The sequence below is a fragment of the Podarcis vaucheri genome, assembly GCF_965113315.1.
Source record: "Podarcis vaucheri genome assembly, chromosome: 9".
Taxonomy (NCBI): Eukaryota; Metazoa; Chordata; class Lepidosauria; order Squamata; family Lacertidae; genus Podarcis; species Podarcis vaucheri.
In genome coordinates, this window is record NC_138767.1 from 62837610 (window position 1) to 62862867 (window position 25258).

Here is a 25258-nt window from a genome sequence, read left to right on the forward strand (position 1 = left end):
AACCTAAATGAATATAGCAAAGCTAGTAACATTTTCTTCAACATCATATCCTATATAAAGAAGTTGTTTTGTGCTCATCCACAAAATGGGTTGCTAGCAAAAAAAATCTGCTTGATCCCAATTTTTCAATCAGTTAAGTCTTTGCATATTAACCAATTTCAGAGGCTGACAACAAATTGAGCAATAGGAACAACTGTGTGATGTTTTGATCAATGTTGCTATATTGCTTTCAACATATTCTCGCGGTCTTACTTTCAGATCTGTATTTTAAAACTTTCACTTCTAGCTACACCCTTCCTGAGAAGTTATTATAAAGTTGAGATACATTGTTGCACAAAGGCACTTCCTGACAGTAAAATTGTCTGAGTATCTGTGCAACCCACATACGCATGTCTTTTATGCCTAAGAGGAAAATAAACAGCAGGACATCCACAAACAGCAAAAAGAACAGGAAGGCGTTTTATAAACTTTGCAACACTCATTTAATAAAGAGTCAAACAGTATTTTACATTGCCATACATAAGCAGCATCCACTCTGGGCGACATCAAATGAGACGCTACAGTTCTTCCGGAATGTAGTCAAATAAATTAAGTGCATAACTGTTATGCAAATGTATGCTGAGCTTTTAAAAAACCAATCATGGATGACAGATTGGCTAGGATTCCAAGAGCTTCACACCGGTCAACAATTTCAAGAAAAAATGCACATCCTATCTCTGATTTGTCATTCAATTTATTCATGAAGAAAGAAATTGTCTTTTTGGTAATCAAAACTTCAGGTGAGTGATTTTGAAAGAGTGCAGCAGGGGTAGGTGGCAAGTGTGGCAGGAAGATTCAAGGACAATCAGACATTTAAACATTTCAGTGTAGTAAAGCATAGCTTTTTAATTTGCAGAATACTGATAGATATATTTTCCATATAAGAGCAATAGCATCAAGTGATATCAAGGACAATCCTGGTTGTGATTCAGAATTGCCATTTAAACATGAGTGTTGGAAAAGACTCTGGGCAGCATGAGCAAAGTGTGACTCAGGAAAAAAAGTTTGATAACCACTGCTCTAGGCAAGACATCATTGAGACAGGTAATTTTTTATTCAGCTTCCATTTGGAGGGATCAGCCATGGAAAACAGGACTCTTGCCTTTAGATAGCTAGCGGCTATAAATCTAGTGTTGTTCCCTTGATAATAACAAAGCAAAACCCAAACAAGCCAAAAGCAATCTGTAAAGGGGAGGGGCAGGTAATCGGAAATAAGCAATACAGACAGAAGAGATCATATTCTGTAGAACCAATGATTTTTGAAAGAACTCTATCTCAGAATATATAGGGCAACTGACTGAATAATTGTCTGATTTTCTTATAGTTTTTACACTGGTTAACAGTACATAATTATAGAAATATGCAGTGCTTTTTCCCCTAAAAAAATGTTTAGGGGTACTCTCATTTTCCTACTCATATTGAAATACTGTCCCTCAATGAGGCCAAACTTAATTCACAAAATGTTTAGGGATATGCGTACCCCTGCATCCCCACCCCAGAAAAAACCCGCTGGAAATATGCATCTTGCAGAGCTGAATCCATTGTCTCTGTCACTGGCAGAACTACACCTACTGTTGTTTTGTTACAAGTTCAAGATTCAGATATATGATAAACAGCCTGTGCTGTTTCAGGTTAGGCTACTGGCTTGTCTGCACTGGGGACGATACCACATCTTTGATGTGCTGGTTTTATTGCAGCTGATTCTGACAAGTCAGACCCTACATTTTATAATTATTTCTGGAGTACTTCCAGTAACTAGGCACTGTGAGTCAAAAAAGAGAAACAGATTTTGCTCTCATGCTTGCAACCAAAGAGATTAGGCATGCAAGGGATGGGGAGCAAAGCTGGAAAACTAGGAGACACTGACCAGTTTGAGAATGTAAGAGAGCGAAGAGGCAACTTTTCAACATGCACACACCAACAGGAGTGAGATGACTGAAAAGTTTAAAAAGTTCTAATGGAAACAAGCATGATAGATCAGGAAACTCAGGAGATCTGTATGAGTTGTAATCTTACAATCTTACAGCTGAATGCAAAGCCTTGTAACATAAAATCGGCGTCCATTACTGAGCGCTTTCTGCACTTCCATTTGTAGGGGACATTCCTTGTGTCAACAGGCACTACCAACTATTTTATTAAAACCAAATGCAATTTCATCAGGAAATTGGTTGAAGGAGAATTTGCCAAGGGAAGACATATTTCATGAGCATGCATGACAGATGAAACATGCAAACATACTTTTCAAAATAGTGAAATTACAGTCACGTTTGTGCACCCTTAATTCATGGAAACAAGTGCTTTACACATATGTAGAAAGTATTGTTTGTGTAGAGATGAAAACAGGGACAGCTGTATCACTCTGGCTTGGGCTGCAGCTTATTCTTCTCTGGCTCAAAGAAATATTTTTCAATTGCACTGACCAGTTCATCCAGTTCTTTCTTCAGCTTTTCAAAGTCACTAAAAATAAGCCAAAAACAAAACCTGGGTTTCAATCTATTCAAATTCTCATTCACATTAAAAACAGTAGATTTATTCCCATCATATGCTAATAGGTAAAGTCCATTCTGAACTGTGGTGGTGACTGGGATAAAGCAAAGGGGAGGTGGTTTAAAATGCGCATTTGAAATACAATGGACTGAGGTTTTGTGGATATGACAATGAAATTTAGCTTACCCAACCCAAAACCGTGTTAAACAAAGATTTGTGAAAACTGCTCAAACAGCTATTCTGTGAAAAAGTCTACAGTAGGAGAAATCCAAATTTAACAATGGTTTGCAACAGAAAAATAAATAAATCTAAACAATACCTGTTTCCAGGAGGTGCACAAAGCTCTGAGTAGTATTTGATTTTGGGTTCGGTCCCACTGGTTCGCATGGTAGCCACACATCCATTAGTAAACGTAAATGTTATCATTTGACTGCTTTTACTGGTAGGAAGCACCTAACACCACAAAAGGTAAATTTGTCACAATTTTGGCTATGACTGCATGAGACTCATATGCGCTAATGTGTAATGACTAATCATCAGCTTTCTAAGGTTGGAATTCATGGGATAAAGAAAAAACCTTTCCTGGACTCTTCCTTGTGAAAAATTGACAGTGGGGATTTCAAGAGATGTCTTTTTCTTGGGGGAGCGAAAATATAGGATTGGGCACTAGGATGCCAAATATGACATACACTATTCTAATTTGCAGGTATCTGCAAATTATGCAGATCAAACCAGCAAGTCACCTGGGCAGCTAACAGTACCTCTATTAGGTTCGTACGATTCTTCCATCAGTCAAATGCACTGACAAAGGAACAGCATAGATTGACTAATTCTGCTAGGAATCTACATGCAGGATGAGGGGATTCAATACTATGTGCATGTTTGCATTTAGCCCCAGCATTGCTTACAAGGCAGTACACAAAACAGAGTATTTCAAAACTTTTTAAAATTTTTTTATCCTTATTAAGGGATGGGATTTGCCCTGCTTCCTGAGCTCTGTTTTCAGCTGCCGGTTCACTTTCTGAAGCCTTGTGTTCCACTAATTTCTGCCTTGGTCCTCAAAGAAATATAGATGAGGGGAAGAGAAGAGGGATAGTTCCCTATGACAAGCAGAAGCACTTATCAGAACAGTGTGACGTTGAATTCCTCCCTTAGACTTTAGGACTCCCTCTGGCTACCCTCTGGAATGAAATCAATGACTTATTTCCAAATAAAGAAATTTAGACAGCATTCAGGGAGCAACAGTCGCATAGAAATAAAAGAACAAAAGGTTCCAGCTACTTACAGCCTTTTTATCAGTCTCATTACTGTCATAGCCAGTAGTTAGATCCCGTACTCCAGACACTGCAAATCTCCCACAGGTCTTTGGATAAGTGTTCTTCCCATCATAATTTCTAAGCTTCTCAAATAGCTCCTTAATAATCTTCTGATCGTGACAGATAAAATAGGAAGCTTTAGTAACATGGTAGCCGTACCTTTGAAGACAAAATAGTTACCTGTGAGCTCCATGTACCTTGCATGTAGAAAATATATTAAGTATACTATGAAATGCTCATTGTAAACTCACTCATTGTAAATGTTTTTCAACTGCTGAGACAAAGTCAATTTCTTGGTTTCCAGAAAAGCAGACATCTCCGCAGTTATGACCGCAGCACTGACACCGTCTTTATCCAAGACCACAGGGCTGCACATATATCCTGAAGACAAAGTTACAGACAGAACATCTTTAACAGTAGCTATTTTGTCTAAATGTTCTTGACAGATGATGAAATGCAAAAGTTTGATAAAGTTTCCAGTCAGTTACAAATGTGATTCTATGAAATAAAGTAGTCCTATCACACAGCTCAAGATAACAGGCTCATATGCAAGGCAGTGTTGCTTTCATATCTGTACATCATCTGGTTTGTATTAGGTGCTCGGTTGTGACTAATATTATTAAACCTAAGCCCTAAACCCAAGACCTAAACCTGGATCACAGACTGAAGGATCATTTCAAATGAATGACCCAAGTTAGAAAATGCATTTTGCTGCAATTTCAGAAGGGTTAGGTGCATTTTAGTACCAAGATAAGGATAGCCCCAATTTTCATCTCAATCACGGGACTGATTTGCAAGTAACACTATATTAGGTGCCTCACCATAATGGTCCTTTCTGCCCACATGGCTGGGATAAGTTCTGTAGAATTTATTTTGCATATAATGCTAAGCCTTGTTCATATGTAACACAAACAAAGAATCCTGATTTAGCAGTGGCTAAACAATAAATACCTTATTGTTTGAGGTTGGTTTGTTTAGAAGGAGCCATTGCTAGTTTTAAACCAGGATTCCTGGTTCTCAGGTAAAATTTAGATAATAGCCATTGAAACAGAAAGCATATTCAGCAGAAGTTCTCCTGGTCATGAAGGATGGAAGTAGCAATGTGGGAGGGTGCAAAACAAATGCTTTGCTGGGGCTCACTGAGACTTGTCTATGTTAGCACTAAATGAGCAAACTAACCCATTTATTGACATGGACATGGAAACATTTTAAGACACACATTGGTAACATGCATGTCATCAGAAAGTATTGCCAGAAGCAAATCTGTTTTCAGTTAATTGCAGCATGGTATCCCAACCCTCAAGTACTATCATATATTTATTGATTATTGGGCATTATTATACTTAGGGAGGGAAATTGCTTAGTGGTGGTATTTTAAGTAAAGGGTAAAGGGGACCCCTGACCATTAGGTCCAGTCGTGGCTGACTCTGGGGTTGCAGCGCTCATCTCGCTTTATTGGCCAAGGGTTCTGGCGTACAGCCAGCATGACTAAGCCACTTCTGGCGAACCAGAGCAGCGCACGGAAACGCCGTTTACTTTCCTGCCTGAGTGGTCCCTATTTATCTACTTGCACTTTTGACGTGCTTTCGAACTGCTAGGTTGGCAGGAACAGGGACCGAGCAACTGGAGCTCACCCCGTTGCGGGGATTTGAACCGCCGACCTTACGATCGGCAAGTCCTAGGCTCTGTGGTTTAACCCACAGTGTTATGCTGAAATAAGCAGCCCCATTTTAAAGCCAAAGCTTAGAAACAAGTTAGCATCTGAACATTATCTTCCTGAGCTATCAGTAGGCAAGCATTTTCTCCTACTCTCATCAGCATAAATGCAGACAGTATGCACCTCACTGTACAGTGATACCTTGGTTCTCAAACGTCAAAAACCCAGAAGTAAGTGTCCCAGTTTTCAAACACTTTTTGGAAGCTGAATGTCCGATGTAGCTGTTGGCTACTGTTTCCGGGGTGCCTGCACCAATCAGAAGCTACGCCTTGGTTTTTGAACATTTTGGAAGTCAAACAGACTTCCGGAACGGATGAAGTTTGGCGCATTTGTTTTTGCTATGTATTTTGCATGTTTTTGAGGCTTTTCCGGTTAATTTGTTTTTGTGACTGGGTGGAACCCAGTTCAGCTGCTGATTGATTGATTGATTCTGTGACTGCGGAAGTGGATAAAAGCCTGCCATCCAAACAATGACTATCATCAGTGCAGGTAAGATTTTTTTTCATTTTCATTTTTATCATCTACAATACTGTCTTATTTATTTTATAGTATAGTACATTGTTTATTGCTTTCATTTTAGAAGTCTGGAACGGATGAATCCATTTTGCATTACTTTCTATGGGAAAGCGCGCCTTGGTTTTGGGACGCTTTGGTTTTGGAACAGACTTCTGGAACGGATTAAGTTTGAGAACCAACATACCACTGTACTACAGGTAATCAGTTCTCAAGACCAGAAAAAAAACAAAAAAAACCCCACAAGAGTACATGGTACATTAAACAGATGCCTATCTCTGTAAAATATTTCAGTCTAAACCACTCTGCGTTATGGAATACTTATTACCAATCGCTTCTTCAAAGGCAAATAAGACCGTTTTTCCCTGGTCCATGAGCTGCTTGGCTCGGTTTCCCATCCACTTGAATCCTGTTAAGGTTTCCTGTGCAGAACAAGATTTCAGTCAGAACACTGTCTACAGGAAAATGAAATATGCTTCTCTCCTGCCCCCAAACGGCTTACTTCAAAGTGAAATCCTTCCTTGAGTGCGATTGCTCTTAAGATTTTGGAGGACACTGTGCTCGAAAGCATGTATACATCTTTGATGGCAGCGGGTTCCTGATTCTGCTTTTTCCAGCAAGTGAAGATCCACCAGCCCAAAAGAGCTCCTGATTCATTGCCAGAAAACACCTTCCATTCTCCACTGAGGGACAGAACAAGTTTAGATGGTTAGAGAGACAGTAGCTCGACAGCTTAACATAAAGAAATGATAGGAACTACAGTAAAGAAATTGTGCTGAGGTTGCAGTTCCAAAACCAAAGGGATATACCGTATTTTTCCGTGTATAAGACTAGGTTTCCCTCCTAAAAAATAATGTCCGAAATTAGGGGGCGTCATACACAGATAGTGGCTCCCCCTATTTTCTTAAATCTGAGTTCCACAAAACAGGGGGCGTCTTATACATGGGGGTGCCTAATAGACGGAAAAATACGGTAGATACAGAGTGTGCACTTTTATTTGTCATGTCATTCTACTCAATATTGTTCCAGAGTAGATTCCGATGTATAGTTAGCAGAATAACAACTTAAACATGTTGCAGGATTCCCAAAAAATAGACCAGAGGCAATTATATTTCATCCAGCAGAGCTTCACTGCTGCTGAAGCCAGATGAGCATAATGGTCACAAATTCAATACATTCGGGAATGGCACTGTCTATAAGAAATAGAATGGCAGCAGACTTAACTGAAACTTACAATAACTTACAATAAGTCTAAACCTTAATACTAAGCATACTATGTGCAGAACACCACACCAGAAGGAAAAGAGTGAAACTCAGTCTCCTTCTGGCCCTACTTTTATAGTCAGCATGACCTTGACAGGAAGAGATAAGAGAAGCAGTTTAAAGCCAGCTGTACTCAGCTTCTCTAAAGGAATAACCCAAATATCAGGAATCTTCTGATTGCTTCTTTCACACAGAGAAGCTTCTTGAATTAATTAGAATGGGGAAGATCTCTACACATCAGATCAATACTTTCTGAACTAAGAAATGCAAACTGACATGTTTTTCCACAAATATTGGGTGTGTAAGTATTTTTTAAAAGAAATTGATTTAAGATACATTTTTTATTATTATTCTCAAGAGCATGTACTGCCAACACTTTTGACAGTAGTCAAAAGAAAAACAAGGCAAGAGATAATATACATTTACATAAATAGCTCTTGGGCATTTTCAACAATTGAACTGTTGAAATCACCAATTGAAATCACCAAAGCAAGCAACCATACCTTTCTTGTTTCTCTGCAACAGCAAGTCGATCAGCATCTGGGTCATTGGCTAAAATAATCCGAGCGCCTTCTTTTTCGGCCAAGGCAAAAGACAGTGTCTAAAAAAGAACAGGAAAGTGAAGAGCCCCAAAGCAATAACATTTTAAAAAGAAAAGAAATATATTCAATGCATTTTATGCCAATAATAATACAAGAGGCCTATTTGCTGACAGAGATGGGAAAGTTTGGCTCAAACCCTGAAACTACCGTATTTTTCGCTCTATTGGATGCACCGGACCATAGGAGGGGGAGAACAGGAATTTTTTTTTTCTTGTTCTCGCCCTCTAAGTCAAGGTGCGTTCTGTGTGTTCAAGGTGCGTTCACCCGAAGCCTCCGGAGACCAGCGGGAGTTCCCGCTGGGCTCTGGAGGCTTTGGGTTCCTTTCGACCTGCTCTTTGGGGCTGGCGGGGGGGGGAGCGCCGCCAAGCTCCCAAGGCTTACGCATATCTGCCCAAAGCCCGGGGAGCGCTGGACAGCGCGCCCCAGGCTTCAGGATGCAGGCTGCTATCCGCAGCTCCCGAGGCTTGCGGATAGCTTCCTGAAGCCTGGAAAGTGAGAGGAGTCGGTGTGCACCGACCCCTCTCGCTCTCCAGGCTTCAGCAAAAGCCTGCATTCGCCCCATAGGACGCACACACATTTCCCCTTCATTTATGGAGGGGGAAAGGTGCGTCCTATAGAGCGAAAAATACGGTACATGCCAAAGAAAGAGACAATTTGGTGCTGATTCACACATTATTTTAATTGCACCTCTTGCAGAAAAAAGGAACGCATCAAATTTTTGATTCCATGAAAGTAACATGTAGTTGTCCTCAGGATACAGCAAGGAGAGAGAAGAGGAAGAAGAAAAGATGTTTGATGGCTTTTTCAAAAGATGTAAGTACATGTCTTTAAAAAAAGAATATGCATTTAGAAGATTTATAGGTTATCAGGAAAGGTTTGAAGTGGCGCAAAAGAAAGGTAGAAGGAAGAATTTTGACTAAATTGTGTTTTACCAGTACGCCTTTCCCCTCCTCAGGGTTTGGATATTTTACTGTTGGAAATTCTGGATCAGGCTCCTTCTGTTCAGGAACAGCAAATGGAGGGCTAAAGTCAAACGCCTTAAAGGCTGACTGCACAAACTCATGGCCTACACCGTGCACAGAAGTGTGGACAAATTTCAGCTTTGTCTCCTTGTTTATATTCCTGAAATTAAGTACATCAATGACATTACATTGGCATGAGCTTGTTTACCGCTAATAACAAAGAAATGCACTGTACTGTATCCTCTTTCACTAAAACTTGTTTTTTTAAAAAAGCCGCTTACAAGTTGCCAGATTCTCAACTCCAGGCCACACAACTGATGTAAGCAGACTGTGTATTCAAGCAATGTTGCGAAGATGTTCCTGCATGCACACACAGTTGCAAAGCGGTTACAACGTGTGTGCAACTCCTTCTGTGTATCTCCTCTCTGCTGGGACTGCTATACTATCTGCTTAGATGTCTTATGGGATAAGACAGGGAATAAAGAATGGTAACGGATGAACAAAGGGAAACACACAGACCTGAAGTTTGGGACATTCCTGTCCTGAATGCCTTTCCTTAGCGGCTGAGAAAGGAAAAATGGACTCGCCATAAGTTGCCTTCCTTTCAAGGGTCAAGCAGGAATTGTCTATCTACGTTAGGCCATCAGCCGAGACTTTAATAACATGAACTCCTTTTACCAGCTGCCCCCTCACCATTTGACACTCCTACTCATTTTTAAGGGATTGTCGCTTGCTAGAGATAATTAAGACAACCTTTCGTCTTTTCTTCCCTACATCTCTCATCAGTCCCTGTGGAGATGGCAATACCGAATCAGTGACGCATGTCCTTCTGGCTTGCACTGTTTATAAAGACTTGAGGAATGAGGTTATCACCCCTCTTTTATCATCCATTCTGCGTCACCCAGCCACTGTCATGCTGTCCTTTCGCTTGGCAAATCAATATGAGCAGGTGACAGCAAAGGCTGCAAGGTTTTTAGCTGGGGAATTCAGAATAAGATCCACTATTTGACTATTGATTCAAAACCCTAAAATGTATTTTATATAATTGACTTTTTATTTCTATTCTTTGTATATCGTATTGTCGTTTTATTGCTATGGCCGATGCAAATAAAGATTCATTCATTCTTTCTTTCTTTCTTTCTTTCTTTCTTTCTTTGATCCTACATACCTCATCAGACGTTTGTCCCACCTTTATACCAATGGACAAAAGAAATTCCCATTTCTGTATATGGAAACCTACTTGCAACTTACTTTCAATTTTAATCCTGTTCCACTAAAATTAAATAACATAGATTTATCCCCAAGAAGTAAGAAAAGTATTCCCTCATAGCTTACCTGTGAAAGCAGTGCTTCTGTATGTCCTTAAAGTAGTCCTTGTTAATAGATGTGTAAGGATCGTGGAGGAGGGGACTTTTATCAATCAGGCTGCCATCCCAAGCTTGAGGCCACGGCTCTAGGTTTTCTTCAATAGCCTGAGCAATTCCTTTATCATGAGGTGAAATTATCTGAGCACCGTTTTCCCAATAAACCTAAGTAACACAGAGAATATATGCAGATTATCTGTTAATGGAAGCTTCATTATGATGTATCTACCGTATTTTTTGCTCTGTAAGACGCACTTTTCCCCTCCTAAAAAGGGGAAATGTGTGTGCATCTTATGGAGCGAATGCCTTCATCCCGCTGCCTTGCGGAGGCTTCGCGGGCTAGCCCAGAAGCCAGAACAGCTCCCTCTTCGCTCAGGAGGCTTTGTGTTGCTTTCTTATTTCTTTTTTTCCTCCCCTAAAAACTAGGTGCGTCTTATGGTCTGGTGTGTGTAATGGAGCGAAAAATACAGTACTTAGTAGCTGAAAGTACCAGGTGTTGCCCTGGAATTCTAAGAAACTAAAAAGCATAGAGATGTATAAACAGATACAGTGGTATCTCGGGTTAAGTACTTAATTCGTTCCGAAACTCCGTACTTAACCTGAAACTGTTCTTAACCTGAAGCACCACTTCAGCCTACGGGGCCTCCCGCTGCCGCCGCGCCACCGCCACACGATTGCAGTTCTCATCCTGAAGCAAAGTTCCTAACCTGAAGCACTATTTCTGGGTTAGCGGAGTCTGTAACCTGAAGTGTATGTAACCTGAAGCGTATGTAACCCAAGGTACCACTGTAGTTAGTTTTAGGGCTGTGGAGCAGCCGTGCACCATGGAGCTGGCTTGTGGGGTGGCGGGTCTGAATGTGGCAGAAGCGGTGGCAGAAATCAAGCAAGCAATGACCATGAAGTAGGAGCAGATGACATTGTTGGTGGTGGCAACTGAGACAGCTGGGGCCTGAACTATAGGAAACTGGGACATACTGGGGACAAAAATGTGGGAGGGGAGGGTGGATGGAGAATGAGGAGGCCAGGCAAGTCAAGTACAGCAGCTCAGCACATGCAGTAGAACTGCAGTCAAGCTGGGTACAGGGTCTGTTTTGCCAGCTTTTTCTTCCCACAAGGAATGTACTGGTGAAGAAGAAGAAGAAGAAGAAGAAGAAGAAGAAGAAGAGGAGGAGGAGGAGTTTGGATTTGATATCCCGCCTTTCACTCCCTTTAAGGAGTCTCAAAGCGGCTAACATTCTCCTTTCCCTTCCTCCCCCACAACAAACACTCTGTGAGGTGAGTGGGGCTGAGAGACTTCACAGAAGTGTGACTGGCCCAAGGTCACCCAGCAGCTGCATGTGGAGGAGCGGAGGCGCGAACCCGGTTCCCCAGATTACGAGACTACCGCTCTTAACCACTACACCACACCGGCTCTCAAGTACCCAACAGATTAAAGCCGCCTCCTCTCTGCAATGTCTCCTTCTCTTGCCCCACCCTCCTGGCTGTACAGGCTTTTAAAAAAATCCTAAATGAAACATGATCTCCACCTCTAAATTGTTTCAGGCCAGATCCAGGTGTACTGGAAAAAGAAGAGGAGGAGGAGGAGAATACCTTGTATCCATTGTCTTCTTTTGGGTTATGAGATGCGGTAACCATAATTCCAGCAGAAAGTTTCAGGTGAGTCACTGCATAAGGCTGTGGAAAATAAGCAAATAAAGTAATCTTAAAATGCAAGAAGACTGCCTGGAGCAACTGCCCTGTTTCCTTCACAGTTTTTAGAAAATATTTATTCCTCTCTCCCACATTCTAAGAATCTCAGTACCAGTATACATGAAGCTATAAAGTTCAGTCCAGAAAAAGCTATCTCTTCCAATTTCCCCCACGCGTCCCGGTCACCAGTTATCAAACAGCCTGCTACTACAGTCTCCCTGAATTTGGAACACTTTTTAGAATTTCGGTGAAATAGTGAAAGTCTTGTTCTACTTAAACTGATCTTTGTTTATGTGATACATCGGAATTACATTTTAACTTCAACACTGTGAAAGAGGGACGGGTGGAAGGCAACAATTTGTCCAGAAACATGCAGTGCACTTCTTGGCTGAATGGAGACTTGAATCAATGTCTTTCTGGACCAAGCACAGAATGCCTACGGCTACATTACACTGAAGTATCCAGATGGATTAGCAACATGCATACCTTTGGTATCAAGAACGCATGATTTTTAAATTTCTCCTGCATAACACCAATTCAATCAAGATGCTATAGAATGACCATCAGGGATAGCACTCCAATAAAAGGTGCTTCCTATTTGGCCTGTTCTATCAACAACAGCAAGTATAGGCAGAGACCTTCATCTCAGCCCACATCACAGGTAAGTTCTGTGTCATAATCTGCAGAAAACTGGAAGGTCTCCAAAGCACAGAGAAAGCAATGAGCAGAAGAACCAATTGCAGATGGTAGATGGCTGTCTTAAAATTAATCAGAGTTGCTTTTTTTAAAGAACTAATGATCTCATAACTAGTTTTAGTTTGACCTCATCTCATGGCAAAAACAGTCATACCTTGGTTCTCAAACAGCTTAGTTTTGGCTCCCGAATGCCACAAACCTAGAAGTGACTGTTCTGGTTTGCGAACTATTTTTGGAAGCTGAACATCCAGCAGGGCTTCCGATTGGCTGCAGGAAGCCATGCTTTGGTTGCCGAACATTTTGGAAGTCAAACGGACTTCCAGAACGGATTCCATTTGACTTCCAAGGTACAACTCTGTGTGTGTGTGTGTGTGTGTGTGTGTGTGTGTGTAAAACACCACAATAAATTATATTTGTCTATTGATCCTTCTAACAATGTATAAGTAGTGTAATTGGGGTGCAGAGAGGCTAATAACCTACCACAAAAGGAGTCGGTGTGATGTTGGAGAAAAGGTACACAGGAATGCCTTGACTGATAAATGCTGTCGCAGCAAGCCTTGCAAATCTATTGGCGAGAAAAATAATAATTTGAAAACAAGGAAGGAATCCTCTTGCAAAACTCAAGGAAGTACTGCACTGAACCTAGGTGCCATTTAGTTTATATTCATGCATTACGTTTGCCAGCACCCACCCTGCAAACAGCATGCATTTAGCAATCTACGAAGGACGGTAGCACGGCCATGTTCTCCATCACAAGGACATGAATCGGGTGACCTACATATGATAAGTTTCTTCCCAGTGTTTTTCATGGGCTATAAAATGCATCTAAAGGTGAAAGGTAAAGATACCCGACTGTTAGGTCCAGTCGTGGACGACTCTGGGGTTGCGCGCTCATCTCACTCTATAGGCCGAGGGAGCCGCCGTTTGTCCGCAGACAGCTTCCGTGTCATGTGGCCAGCATGACTAAGCCGCTTCTGGCGAACCAGAACAGCGCACGTAAACGCCGTTTAGCTTCCCGCCAGAGCGGTACCTATTTATCTACTTGCACTTTGACGTGCTTTCGAACTGCTAGGTTGGCAGGAGCTGGGACCGAGCAATTGGAGCTCACCCCGTTTCGGGGATTCGAACCGCCGACCTTCTGATCGGCAAGTCCTAGGCTCTGTGGTTTAACCCACAGCGCCACCCGCGTCCCTTAAAATGCATCTAGTATGGAGAGAAAGTCTCTGAGCATGACAGAAAAAGTATGATGTTAACATATGAAGCAGGCCAAGCCCCGGCAATTAAAGCCAACCAATCTGGTTGTATAGCCAGGGCTTTAAAAAGTTAAGTACCACTATAAGTTGTTCCAAAAGGAAACCAAGGGTTCACCCCCTAGTCGCCAGGCAAGCACTGCTTTTTCTCCACAACATAATGAAATAAAGGAGTGATCTCTGGCAGCCAGGGGGCAGCAGAGTACAGCAGAGCAGTTTGTAGAACAAACACTTCCTGAGTTTTCAATACACTTCTTACCAATACTGATATTGTGTATGTATGTATGTATTTCATAAAATTTATATGCTGCTTGATTGAGGGTTTTTGCTACAATGCAGTTTACAAAAAGATATAAAACAATAAAATCACCACTAAAAAACAACTGCAAATTAAAACATAAAGGAAGTTAAAACAACCACAACAGAATAGACTAAAACAAGTTCCCATAATTCTTACATACTCTTAAGTGTCCTTACTTGGGAGATATATCCCAATAAAAAAAACCTCACTCCTTAGCAAGCGTGCCTCAAATTACAGCCTTAATTCCTTTCATTTTATTATTCTTTGTCCCAATTACCTAAAGAAGAAAGATACTCTATTGGAGCTGCCAGACCCATTCAATTTTTAATATTTTTAGTTTTAATAGTGATATTTTTAGAAAAGGTGGGATTAAAAAAATCCATCCATCAATCAATCTTATCAGCTCATTGTGGCACAGACTTTCCCTTAAGTTTAAGTCAAGAAAGGAGTTCATTCTTAGTGGGCCCCTTCTCCATCTATGGCAAAACAAGCATGTCATCAACAAATCATCGCAGCAGTTGCTAAGTATACCTTTTGCTGCTACCGCCACTTGAAGGATGAGCGCGAGCATCGTAGCCAATCACAACGCCTCTTTTCTTCAGGTCACTGAAGCTCTTTTCAAGGTACCTACAGAATCCCTAGAAACAAAGGCATACAGAGTGCCAGCAGTTTTGAAAGTCCATCATATAACTTTGCACATCTTCTACGGAACAGAGGAAGAGGAAGCTATTGCTTGCAAAGTGAAGAAGTTATGGCGTCTTGAAATAAATATATTACAGGGCTCATGATGAAGCATCTTGCCTTGAGGGCAGGAGAGTGGAGGCAGAAACAACTTGGTGAGCTTTCACCTTCCACCCATGTTCCAAGAAATATGTCCCCTCTCCCCCGCAAGTGGCGGAGGGCTTTTAAAGCATCATCTTGGGGACAAAAATCTAAGAATGAAAAGTGGTACCTGAAAGACGAACCAACATGCAAATCCCCTTTTCTACAAAGCATACCTTTTCCCAAAAAGAAATACTGTTCACAGGGAAGAGGCTTTTGATCAGGTAAGATAAAGAGATTGAAAACCTCAGGTCATACGTAAGGAAATACCTACTACGGTAACTTTGAGGATTGCATTTTACCAACCTAATTCCAGTATCTACTGCCTCTGCAAATAAGGTGCTTACAGTATGGTGTGCTGGATTAGGGTGGCCAATGCAATGTTATAAGCTGGGTGGATAAAAATCGATTAAAAAAAAAAAAACCACACACAAAAATATTGGATTTTTAAAATTTAAATTGGCTTTTTAAAATAAAGTGCTTTTGGAGGAAAAATCTTTCTAAAGATAGTTTTCTATTTAAGTTACATTATAGTCCAAAGGCTATTTATCAGGAAATAAGGATTTGTTTTAAGTTTTTTTTAAAAAAAATCATTTAACCACATCAGTTAACAAACATGAATACATATGCTATAATGTTATTGTTTAGTTAAATAAATTGTTTAAACTGTTATTAAGGAAATGATTATTTTTCTCCTTCCAATAAAGTACAGCAGAAAAGTTGTCCAAGTATAAACAGTTAACTTATTAAACCTCACAATAATTTCATAATTATCTGTCTACATATTTCTAATAGCATAACCACATCAGTAATTTTTGATATAACTGTAAAAACTACTCTGAGAATATATTATTCCAAAAATGAAACCTTCATCTGGTTGTAAATATTAAGATTATACCAGCGAGAATGAGTCTTTCTGTAAAAAAACGATTTAAATCAAGTCTTACTGACTAATGATTTAAATCAAGTCTTACTGACTACTGATTTAAATCGTGATTTAAATCGATTTGATTTAAATCAAATCCACCCTGGCTATAAGCCATGATTTTGTGCAAGCACTGCAGAGTTATTCTTCTCATACTGCACATATGTGCCGATGTAAATGGCCGTGGTGCAAGTTATGTGCTCTCTTATATACACAACACGAAAGGGGAATTGTGTTCTTATTACAGAATCCTGAATGAGCAGCTGAGCAATACTTGTCTGTGCTAATCAGGTGATTATTTTGGAGGGGGGGGGGATGTTGACTAAGGTCTGCTGTGAGGCTGCACTTAAGTTGGAAAGGATTGCCCCATGCTGGCTCCCAGTTGCTGCAAAAATGACTCTAAGATAGCAGTGCCATCTTTTTGTATGCATGATAAACATGAAACACTTGCACCATCAGTGCCCATGTGAAGATCACCTGGTGGAAACCCTTACACATATGGTTCTGAATTGTAAACTATATGCTGATCTCCGTCAGCAATTTCTAGATCAACTCTGTATCCCAAACAGAAACCAGAGTTGGAGGTCCTACATTTTCTATTACTGGGAAATGACCAGGAGCTCACCAAGTTAGTGGCTAAATATCTCTATTTGGTTTTTTGACGTCAAAATACACTGCAGATGTCTGATTTCCCTGGAGACCTAGAGATGTTACGATAGACTGCTCTGCCTCCCTTCTTTTAGCAAATGTTTTGTTCCACTGGGGAAGTGGTAATTCTATACTGATTTGTTTTGGATGTTTGTATGTGATGCCAATAAAAGGTTTGATGATGATGATGACTGCATGTAAATTGCTGCCATGTTTGTTGAATGGTTTTCTGGTCATCTGAGAAGAGCAACACACCTGGGCTGTGGGACTTTGCCTGTCTGTGGCACAAATAATGCAAACAGCTTGTGCAATCTCCCAATTAGTACTCCACCTGGATATTTATTCAGGTCGATTAACTGATCTGCTATCTTACAATCCTTGTAGCAATGTGGCAATTGCATATGTCTTGCAACATTCTGATTGTATTTTCCTGCGCCTACGCTTCAACACATATCTCACTAACATTCAATCCAGACTTTATGTTATTTCAAAAATTTATAAGCCACCTTCAGGAAAAACCCTCCCAAATAGGAAGAATTAGCCTCCAAATATTGGAGAAACTATTTCTAAAAGCTCATTTTAATCTTGCAAACTGAACAGGTGTTCCAGTGGAAAATGATGGCCATTTTGAGATGCAGTTTAATTTCTCTAAAGCTTTGGTGGGATTTTTTTTTTAAAAAAACAGCCAATCATTACAAATAGTTGCAGAGACATTAATGGTATGCTTACCCATTAAAGAAAAGCATGATTAAGCCACTGAAATGGTTTCAATTATTTGACTCTCTACATATTATAATTATTACAAGCTTTGGGTACAAACCAGAGAAAGTTCGATGGGCTTGACTTATTGATAATGAGAGAGGCACTCAACTTTCTATCAATTACAAACATTCTTTGAAAAACAGGCAAACAGTACTTTATACCTGAGTAGTTTGAATAATAGTCAAATCATTCATCCGAGATGTTCCTGTTCCCATAGGTGCTCGGAGCCCGGCAGTCCCAAACTCCATCCGTGAACCAAAACATTTTCGGAGTTCTTCTGTACTCTGATTTGCAAGCAGATGCTTTACATTGTCTCTGGTTTTAGAATTCTGTAAAGAAAAAAGATTTCACCAGGGTTTAATTTTGAGCCCAGAATTTAGGGCACCGTTTATGGAAAACCAATTTTGCCAATTTTTTTGAGGGAAGCAAGTCTTATAATGGAAAGAGTGTAACTGCAAGACTTTCATATCACAATACAGACATATTGCTCCACATGTTATTATGGCCTTTACAAAGTGCCTTGTATGTCCAGCACTTGCCTAACAACTAAACAACTAGAGAAGCAATACAGGAAAGGAGTCATGTGCTCAAACCTGTTGCTGAGTTAGGCAACTCACTTCACATTAGTATTTACAGTACCGGGCTGAAACATTCAGACAATACAGAGCCTGTTTGCCCAAATCCAGCTGGTTTTTGTTTTTTGTTTTAAAGAGGGGGATACAAACCACAAGAAGATTCGTTGTCACTAATTGTTCCTCAAGACCAGAATCACACAGCAATTATCTTATAGGAAGCCACATGGAACATATTAGAGCTCTTGAAATATTAGGAATCTTCACATTTGGCCTTCTGAATGTAAAGATTATAGCTGAGCATGAAGACGACTGCAGCTTCAAAGAAAGTTGGCCCCAAGGCTTTGTGCTAGAAATATTCTACAGTAAAAATCTGAACCATTCTGTTCTTCAGCCTCCAAAAAGGCTCCTAGACCAGCTCACAAGCATCAACCATAAGACAGTCTTTGCCCTCTGGCTTCCAATCCAAAAGGCACAATGGAAAGGGGAGTGTTTTGTTTGCTTTTTTTTTGCTTTGTAAAGCCACCTTGGAAGGATTTGCATCCTGGTAGGAGGAATAAATATAACTGAAATGCATGCATGCATAAATCAATACAGTAGCTAAAACTCGGATTATTCCACATATTGCTGGGCAAAGAGGTGCTTAATAACAATGATACTTCCAGCCTGATCTAACACTCACTCACTCTCTTACTTAGCAGTCAGTTGAAATGCTTTGGGCATCCAGAGCACTTCACTCAGGGAGAATCTCCTACCACATGATTTGCCATGGATTGTCAGTGGCTCCATCTGCAATATACATTTAAGGCAGGATCACATCACTTTATAAGCAGCCCTGGCTTTCCTCAAAGTATTCTGAGAAGTGTAGTTTGCTAAGGGTGCTGTTAGGAGACCCCTACTGCCCTCACGCAGCCACAGTTCCCAGAGTGCCCTGGGAAGGAGTGTTAAACCACTCTGAAAATTGAAGCTCCCTGAAGCTCTCCTAACAATTCTCAGCATCTTTAACTAACTACACTTCCCAGGATGCTCTGGGGGAAGCCCATGACGGTTTACAGCGGTAGGATACTGCTCTAAGTGTCAACTGAAGCACCTGCTAACAGCACCAAGCTTGGCATTCACTATAATCAGGGTCTTTTCAGCAGCGGACCCACTGTCCTTCCACAAGAAGCTCATTAAACCTTGAATCTTGCTTTCGTCTACATTCAGACCATGGCTCTCTGTGCCACAAAACATATTCCTATTCCTTTTTAGACTGCTACTTTTGGCATTAAAATTTTGTAAAATAAACAGATCACCTGCTGTCATATCCAGGTTCAGCTTTGAGGTTGAATTTGAACTAAGTCTCGCCCTTTTATCACTAAACTACAAATTGCACAGAGGCATATTAAACACATGAAAATGCAGTAAAACCCATTGAAGGCAATAGGAGTGCAACCAGTCGCTTCTTGTCTCAGGAATAATAGGGATGGAAGTAGGGCAGTACTGTAGCTCTTTTTGTTGGTCAATAAGAAAGCAGATGCTGCTACCTTTATTATTGCCGTTTATTAAATTCATAGGTTGCTTTTTTTTTTACCAAAGTAACTCCAAGGGATTTGCAGTAAAAACAAGCAAGCAAACGGATACATTAAAACTGGGGATAAAGAAAACAAAAAGTCTAGGAGGTAGTTCTATTTTTTAAAAGCTGCATTAAAACATTCCACCCACTCCCAGAAAACACGGGTAATTAAAAGCCTGGCCAAAAATAAAGAAATTATGCTGATGACTGATTCCTAAAGATATGTAACGATGGTGCCAAGCATGCCCTAAGATGGAGCCACCAGTGAAAAGGTCCGTTCTTGTGTTGCCACCTTTCAGGCATCCTGTGGATTCTGGTTTAAATCAGGATTAACATTACCATATTTGTAATGCATAACAAAGTCCAGAAATTACGAAACCTATGAACCTGAACTTGCCCAAATGTTTCTAGCACACTGTTCATCCAAGGATTGAGGTATCTGTATGCGTAATAGCTTGCTAAGGTGAATCCTCGTTTTGTAACAGTAAATATAGTACTCTGCTGCTTATCAGGAGGGTGATCATAGTTGAACTTTACTTTAGGTTTTGTAACCATCTTCTGATATTTAACCAAGGTTACATTCCTCAAGCCACTTTCTCAACAGTAGGCCCATGCAAAGTACTATTTCAGAAGCAACAGGGTCTGGTGATTGGTGTATAACTGCCTCTGAATGTGGGGGTTTTTATGCTTAAAACTGCTTTCAGTACATATAAATATTATACAAATTTGGAATGGGATTGCTCAACAAATATTATGATCCAAACTCATAACACAACCAGTTTCTTTCTTTCAATGTACTGTACCCACCAACTTTAACCACCAAGAGGATCAAAAATAAATCACTGAATAATGTCTGGAATTTTAAGATAACGTAAACCGTTACAAAGCAGAATTGTAAGAAATGTACTGCAAGGTATTTCAACTATCTGGGGAAACAAAAGCTATTTATGTAAGACAGGAAGGGAATACAAGGTTTAAATAAATACACATATAGCTAAAAATCTCTCCGAAGTAAAGCAAAAACAAAAAAACTGGAATAAGAAATTAAACAGCCACTGAAATTGTGCCACCCTATTGAAATACAAGGAATGCTGAATGATTCTGCTACTAACACACAAAAAGCCTCTAGTCTAGTTCTAAAATTTAATTTCGATACCCAAGTCACATGTTTTTGTGGAGTACAGTACATACTGTAACCCATTCAAAAATAGAACATTGACATAATAAGAGGATTTGGGCAGTGAATGTTGGGTCACTATCACCTTTGTCTTCATTGCTGATACACTGGGCATTGGTAGAAAGGAAACACAGTGTTCATAAGGGTAAATGCTTGAAGGCACTATGGTTAGCAATGTTTAAATCATGTTCTATTTAGTAGGTGAGTAGCCAAAAGCCATCCAGCCTCTGCTTAAAACCCTTCGAGGAAGGAGAGTCCACACCCTCCTGATGTTTAAGAGGAATCTCAATTCTTGTCACTTGAAGCCATTATTGGTTCAGGTCTTAGTCACATAGAGGAGGGAGAAAGGTTGTTTTCTGCTGCTCCAGAGAAGCGGACACGGAGCAATGGATCCAAACTACAAGAAAGAAGATTCAACCTAAACATTAGGAAGAACTTCCTGACAGTAAGAGCTGTTCGACAGTGGAATTTGCTGCCAAGGAGTGTGGTGGAGTCTCCTACTTTGGAGGTCTTTAAGCAGAGGCTTGACAACCATATGTCAGGAGTGCTCTGATGGTGTTTCCTGCTTGGCAGGGGGTTGGACTCGATGACCCTTGTGGTCTCTTCCAACTCTATGATTCTATGATTCTATGATTCTTACACACCAGAGCAGGGGAAAAACAAGTTTGCTCCATTCCCCCATGTGGTAGCCCTATAGCTATTTGAAGATGGCTATTATATCATAAGGGAAGCAGGTGGCGCTGTGGGTTGAACCACAGAGCCTAGACTTGCTGATCAGAAGGTCGGCGGTTCGAATTCCCACGACGGGGTGAGCTCCCGTTGCTCGGTCCCAGTTCCTGCCAACCTAGCAGTTCAAAGGCACGTCAAAGTGCAAGTAGATAAATAGGTACCGCTCCGGAGGGAAGGTAAATGGCATTTCCGTGCGCTGCTCTGGTTCGCCAGAAGTAGCTTAGTCATGCTGGCCACATGACCCAGAAGCTGTACGTCGGCTCCCTCAGCCAGTAAAGCGAGATGAGCGCTGCAACCCCAGTCGGCCATGACTGGACCTAATGGTCAGGGGTCCCTTTACCTTTATTATATCATAGTTTTTGCAGGGCAAAGAACCTTCCTTGGGAGTTTTGAAGCAGAGGTTAGATGGCCACCTGTCATGGATGCTTTAGTGGAGAGTCCTGCACTGCAAGGGATTGGACTAGATGACCCTCAGGGTCCCTTCCAACTCTACAATTATACGATTCTAACAAATCAGATTTATCCCTGCAGTGCAGAGTGCTGGACTAGACAAAGCGTTCGAAACTCCCATTGTTCTAGGCGCATTTTGTGACCGGGAATTTCATTTGCATGAGCAGTTCCTGGGCTCGGAAATACGCCTAAGATTTCAGATTAAAACTGCAGAATGGAAGGAAAGAACAGCCTTTTTCTGCCTCCCCATTTCCAGCCACTCTCTGAGGACTGGAGAAGGAACCCTCATAAGAATATTAGGGGGACGGGCAGGGGAAGCATGGCTTTGTTTTTTGCAGTCTTCAGATGAGGTCTAGACCATGTGAAAAATGAACATAATATTTAAGCTGCAGTTCATTCATTTTCAGCTTTGTATTCTTGTTACAAAAAAGTGTGCCTAGACTTTGTTGTGCCCATAACCTAGGCTTAAGGTGCCATTATCTCCTAGCTTTCATATCTGTTTCTAACACTGACTAAATGACCCTTGGGGTCTCTTCCAGTTCTACCATTCTATGCTCTCTTACTGGAAATCCTGCTCCTGTGGCTTCCGGTTGCCTTAATGGCACAGCTCCCACAACAGTGGAGACCACTGGCGAAGCAATAAACAAAGATGAAAGAGGGTAATTATCTTTGTAAACTCTCCCCAGGGCCCAGGAGGAGTAAGCTACACTCGTGGATAGTCTTGGTACCTGGCTTTCGCTCCTCCATGGATGTGAGAGGCAGGGAGACGCTTGGGTGAAAAGCAATTCACCTCTTGGTAACCCTCCAATGTCGCCATTAAGAGCTGCGGTACTTCTGTTCATGAAAGGATTCATTAGGATTAATGCAGAGACACATGTTGGTAATGATGGGACAAGACTAAGGACTGCTGAACTGAAACAGTTACAAGGTCGTACAGATTTAAATTGGAAAGATGACTCCATCTGAGCCAAAAAAGACGGTATGTGTTTGTGGGGGGAGCCAATCACTTCATTATGAATCCTTTGTTACATAAATGACTCAGCAACCCCCCGCCCTCCCCCCCAAGAATGCCTGGGAATGCTAAAAGTTTTGTTCTTTAAAGCAAATGAAGGAGATGGGAGCACAGATATATATCATAATGACAAACGGGACTGTGTGAGAAAAAAAATAATGTTTGGAATAATTATAAAAAGGGGTTGGAGCCTCTGCGGAGTTAATTATTTTACTTGCCCCCTCATTGAGGGGAGGAAGGACTGGACTTTGAAGACTTGCCGGGGCACCAGATCAATCTTCTACAAATAATTATAATTAATTGTTTCAACTGGACGTGGAGGCGAGAACTTGGAGGCCTGCCAGGGCTTTGGCAGGACTTTGGGCGACTCCTTGTTTGAAATTGAAAGTGTAATTTTACAACTGCATCAGAAGAGTTGGGAACAAAGAGAGAGACCTCTCCAGAGTAACTCCGAGGCAACAAAGGAGATCAGGAATAATTAATATGGACATAATATTTGATAAAGAAACAACTGATGGAAATTAAAACCTCACACAGGAAGAAGAAAGGAGAACTATATTACAAATTACTGTATGTGTTAATGCGAATTGAAGTTAATCATTGTAGCTGTGGTATAAGGGATTTTATCAAGAATGGATTGTATTTGGTTTGAGCAATAGTCTGGAGGCAGAATGAAAGGAAATCAGACCCTGAAGTATAGCACGTGGGAAGCCATACAAAATTTATAATTGGCTATGTAACTGATTTTTAAGATTTTTAAGCATCTTAAAAAGCAGAGACATCACCTTGCCAACAAAGGTCCGTATAGTTAAAGCTATGGTTTTCCCAGTAGTGATGTATGGAAGTGAGAGCTGGACCATAAAGAAGGCTGATCGCCGAAGAATTGATGCTTTTGAATTATGTGCTGGAGGAGACTCTTGAGAGTCCCATGGACTGCAAGAAGTTCAAACCTATCTATTCTGAAGGAAATAAGCCCTGAGTGCTCACTGGAAGGACAGATCCTGAAGCTGAGGCTCCAATACTTTGGCCACCTCATGAGAACAGAAGACTCCCTGGAAAAGACCCTGATGTTGGGAACGATGGAGGGCACAAGGAGAAGGGGACGACAGAGGACGAGATGGTTGGACAGTGTTACCAGCATGAATTTGACTAAACTGCGGGAGGCAGTGGAAGACAAGAGTGCCTGGTGTGCTCTGGTCCATGGGGTCACAAAGAGTCGAACACGACTAAACAACAACAACAAAATGTAACTGATTTGTATATGAAATGGTATTGTTATTTGGCATTAAAATAATTTGGTGCATATTGGATTTTTGGAATTTAAAATTAATAAAAATCATTATTATTACAGTATTTTTAAAGAAGAAGAAGAAGAGTTTGGATTTGATATCCCGCTTTATCACTACCCGAAGGAGTCTCAAAGCGGCTAACATTCTCCTTTCCCTTCCTCCCCCACAAGAAACACTCTGTGAGGTGAGTGGGGCTGAGAGACTTCAGAGAAGTGTGACTGGTCCAAGGTCACCCAGCAGCTGCATGTGGAGGAGCGGAGACGCGAACCCGGTTCCCCACAGGACTAAATGCACAATAATAATGCTAACAGCCACCCTTCTTGGGTAAGGAATGGCCAGGCAGCTTACGCAACATGCTTCTGAAATGCTCCCCGAGGTCCCCCAGAGACGTTCCCTATGGCTACTTGCACATTCATTCCTGCAGCGCTGGATGACCACAGGGGTTCCCTTCCAACTCCACCACCCTCTGATTCTAACACGCCCCATTCGTTCCTGCACTGCAGGGGGTTGGGCTGGATGACCCCGAGGGTTCCCTTCCAACCCCACCATTCTGTGATTCGAACGCGCCGCCTTCATTCCCGCAGCGCGAGGGGGTTGGGCTGGATGACCCCGCGGTGTCCCTTCCCCACTCGGCAGTTCTCTCATCTCCGACAGGCGCCCACTACATGAGCTCCTGGGCGGCCTCCCTCTTCCCCACACGCCCGGCTCCTTCCTCCCCTCCTTCTCCCGCACCTTGTCCCACAGCAGCCAGTCGGAAGCCGCTAACTGGACCCGCTGGTCTTCCAAGCCCTCCGCCATCGTCGCCATTCTTTCCCCTCAGCGCCGCCGCTCCGTCCCCTCAGAATCGCCTCAGCCGCCTCTTCCCCGGTTCCGGAGGCGCAGCAACGCGCCCAAGGCCGGGAAGCTCCGCCTCCCGAAGGCGGGCGCGGCCTGATTGGATGGGTCGGCCGCTCGAGTTAACCCTCCCGCGACTTCCCTAGCGAGCGCCGGAGGTGGGAGAGACGGCGCTTCTCTCGTGAGAGCTGCGATCGTTCAGGAACTCCTTGACTATTGGTGACAGCTTCGGCGGCGCCTTCGCTGAGGTGGCTCAGTCGGTAGAGCGAGGACACTCTTAATCG

General features: G+C 41.7%; 1 protein-coding gene across 1 annotated transcript; it reads right to left on the reverse strand.

The window, feature by feature from the left end:
* Positions 1–458: 458 nt before the first annotated feature.
* On the reverse strand, positions 459–25036 carry PGM2 (phosphoglucomutase 2). Its single transcript, XM_082238179.1, has 14 exons — positions 24873–25036; positions 17518–17685; positions 14731–14837; positions 13129–13213; positions 11854–11937; positions 10235–10428; positions 8870–9059; positions 7839–7936; positions 6575–6755; positions 6401–6494; positions 4094–4223; positions 3812–4001; positions 2846–2979; positions 459–2496 (listed from the first exon to the last, which is right to left on the reverse strand). The coding sequence occupies exons 1-14, from the start codon at positions 24945–24947 to the stop codon at positions 2394–2396; spliced, it is 1833 nt and encodes a 610-aa protein (XP_082094305.1). The 5' UTR covers positions 24948–25036; the 3' UTR covers positions 459–2393.
* Between the last annotated feature and the right edge of the window lie 222 nt (positions 25037–25258).

Excerpts from the sequence above, each read along its gene's own strand:
- PGM2 (XM_082238179.1), bottom strand. The coding sequence starts at position 24,947 with ATGGCGACGATGGCGGAGGGCTTGGAAGACCAGCGGGTCCAGTTAGCG. Across the intron at positions 9,060-10,234 it reads CAGAAGCACTGCTTTCACAG|GAATATAAACAAGGAGACAA; the intron begins GTAAGCTATGAG and ends ACTTAATTTCAG. Across the intron at positions 4,224-6,400 it reads TGCCTTTGAAGAAGCGATTG|GATATATGTGCAGCCCTGTG; the intron begins GTAATAAGTATT and ends CTTTGTCTTCAG.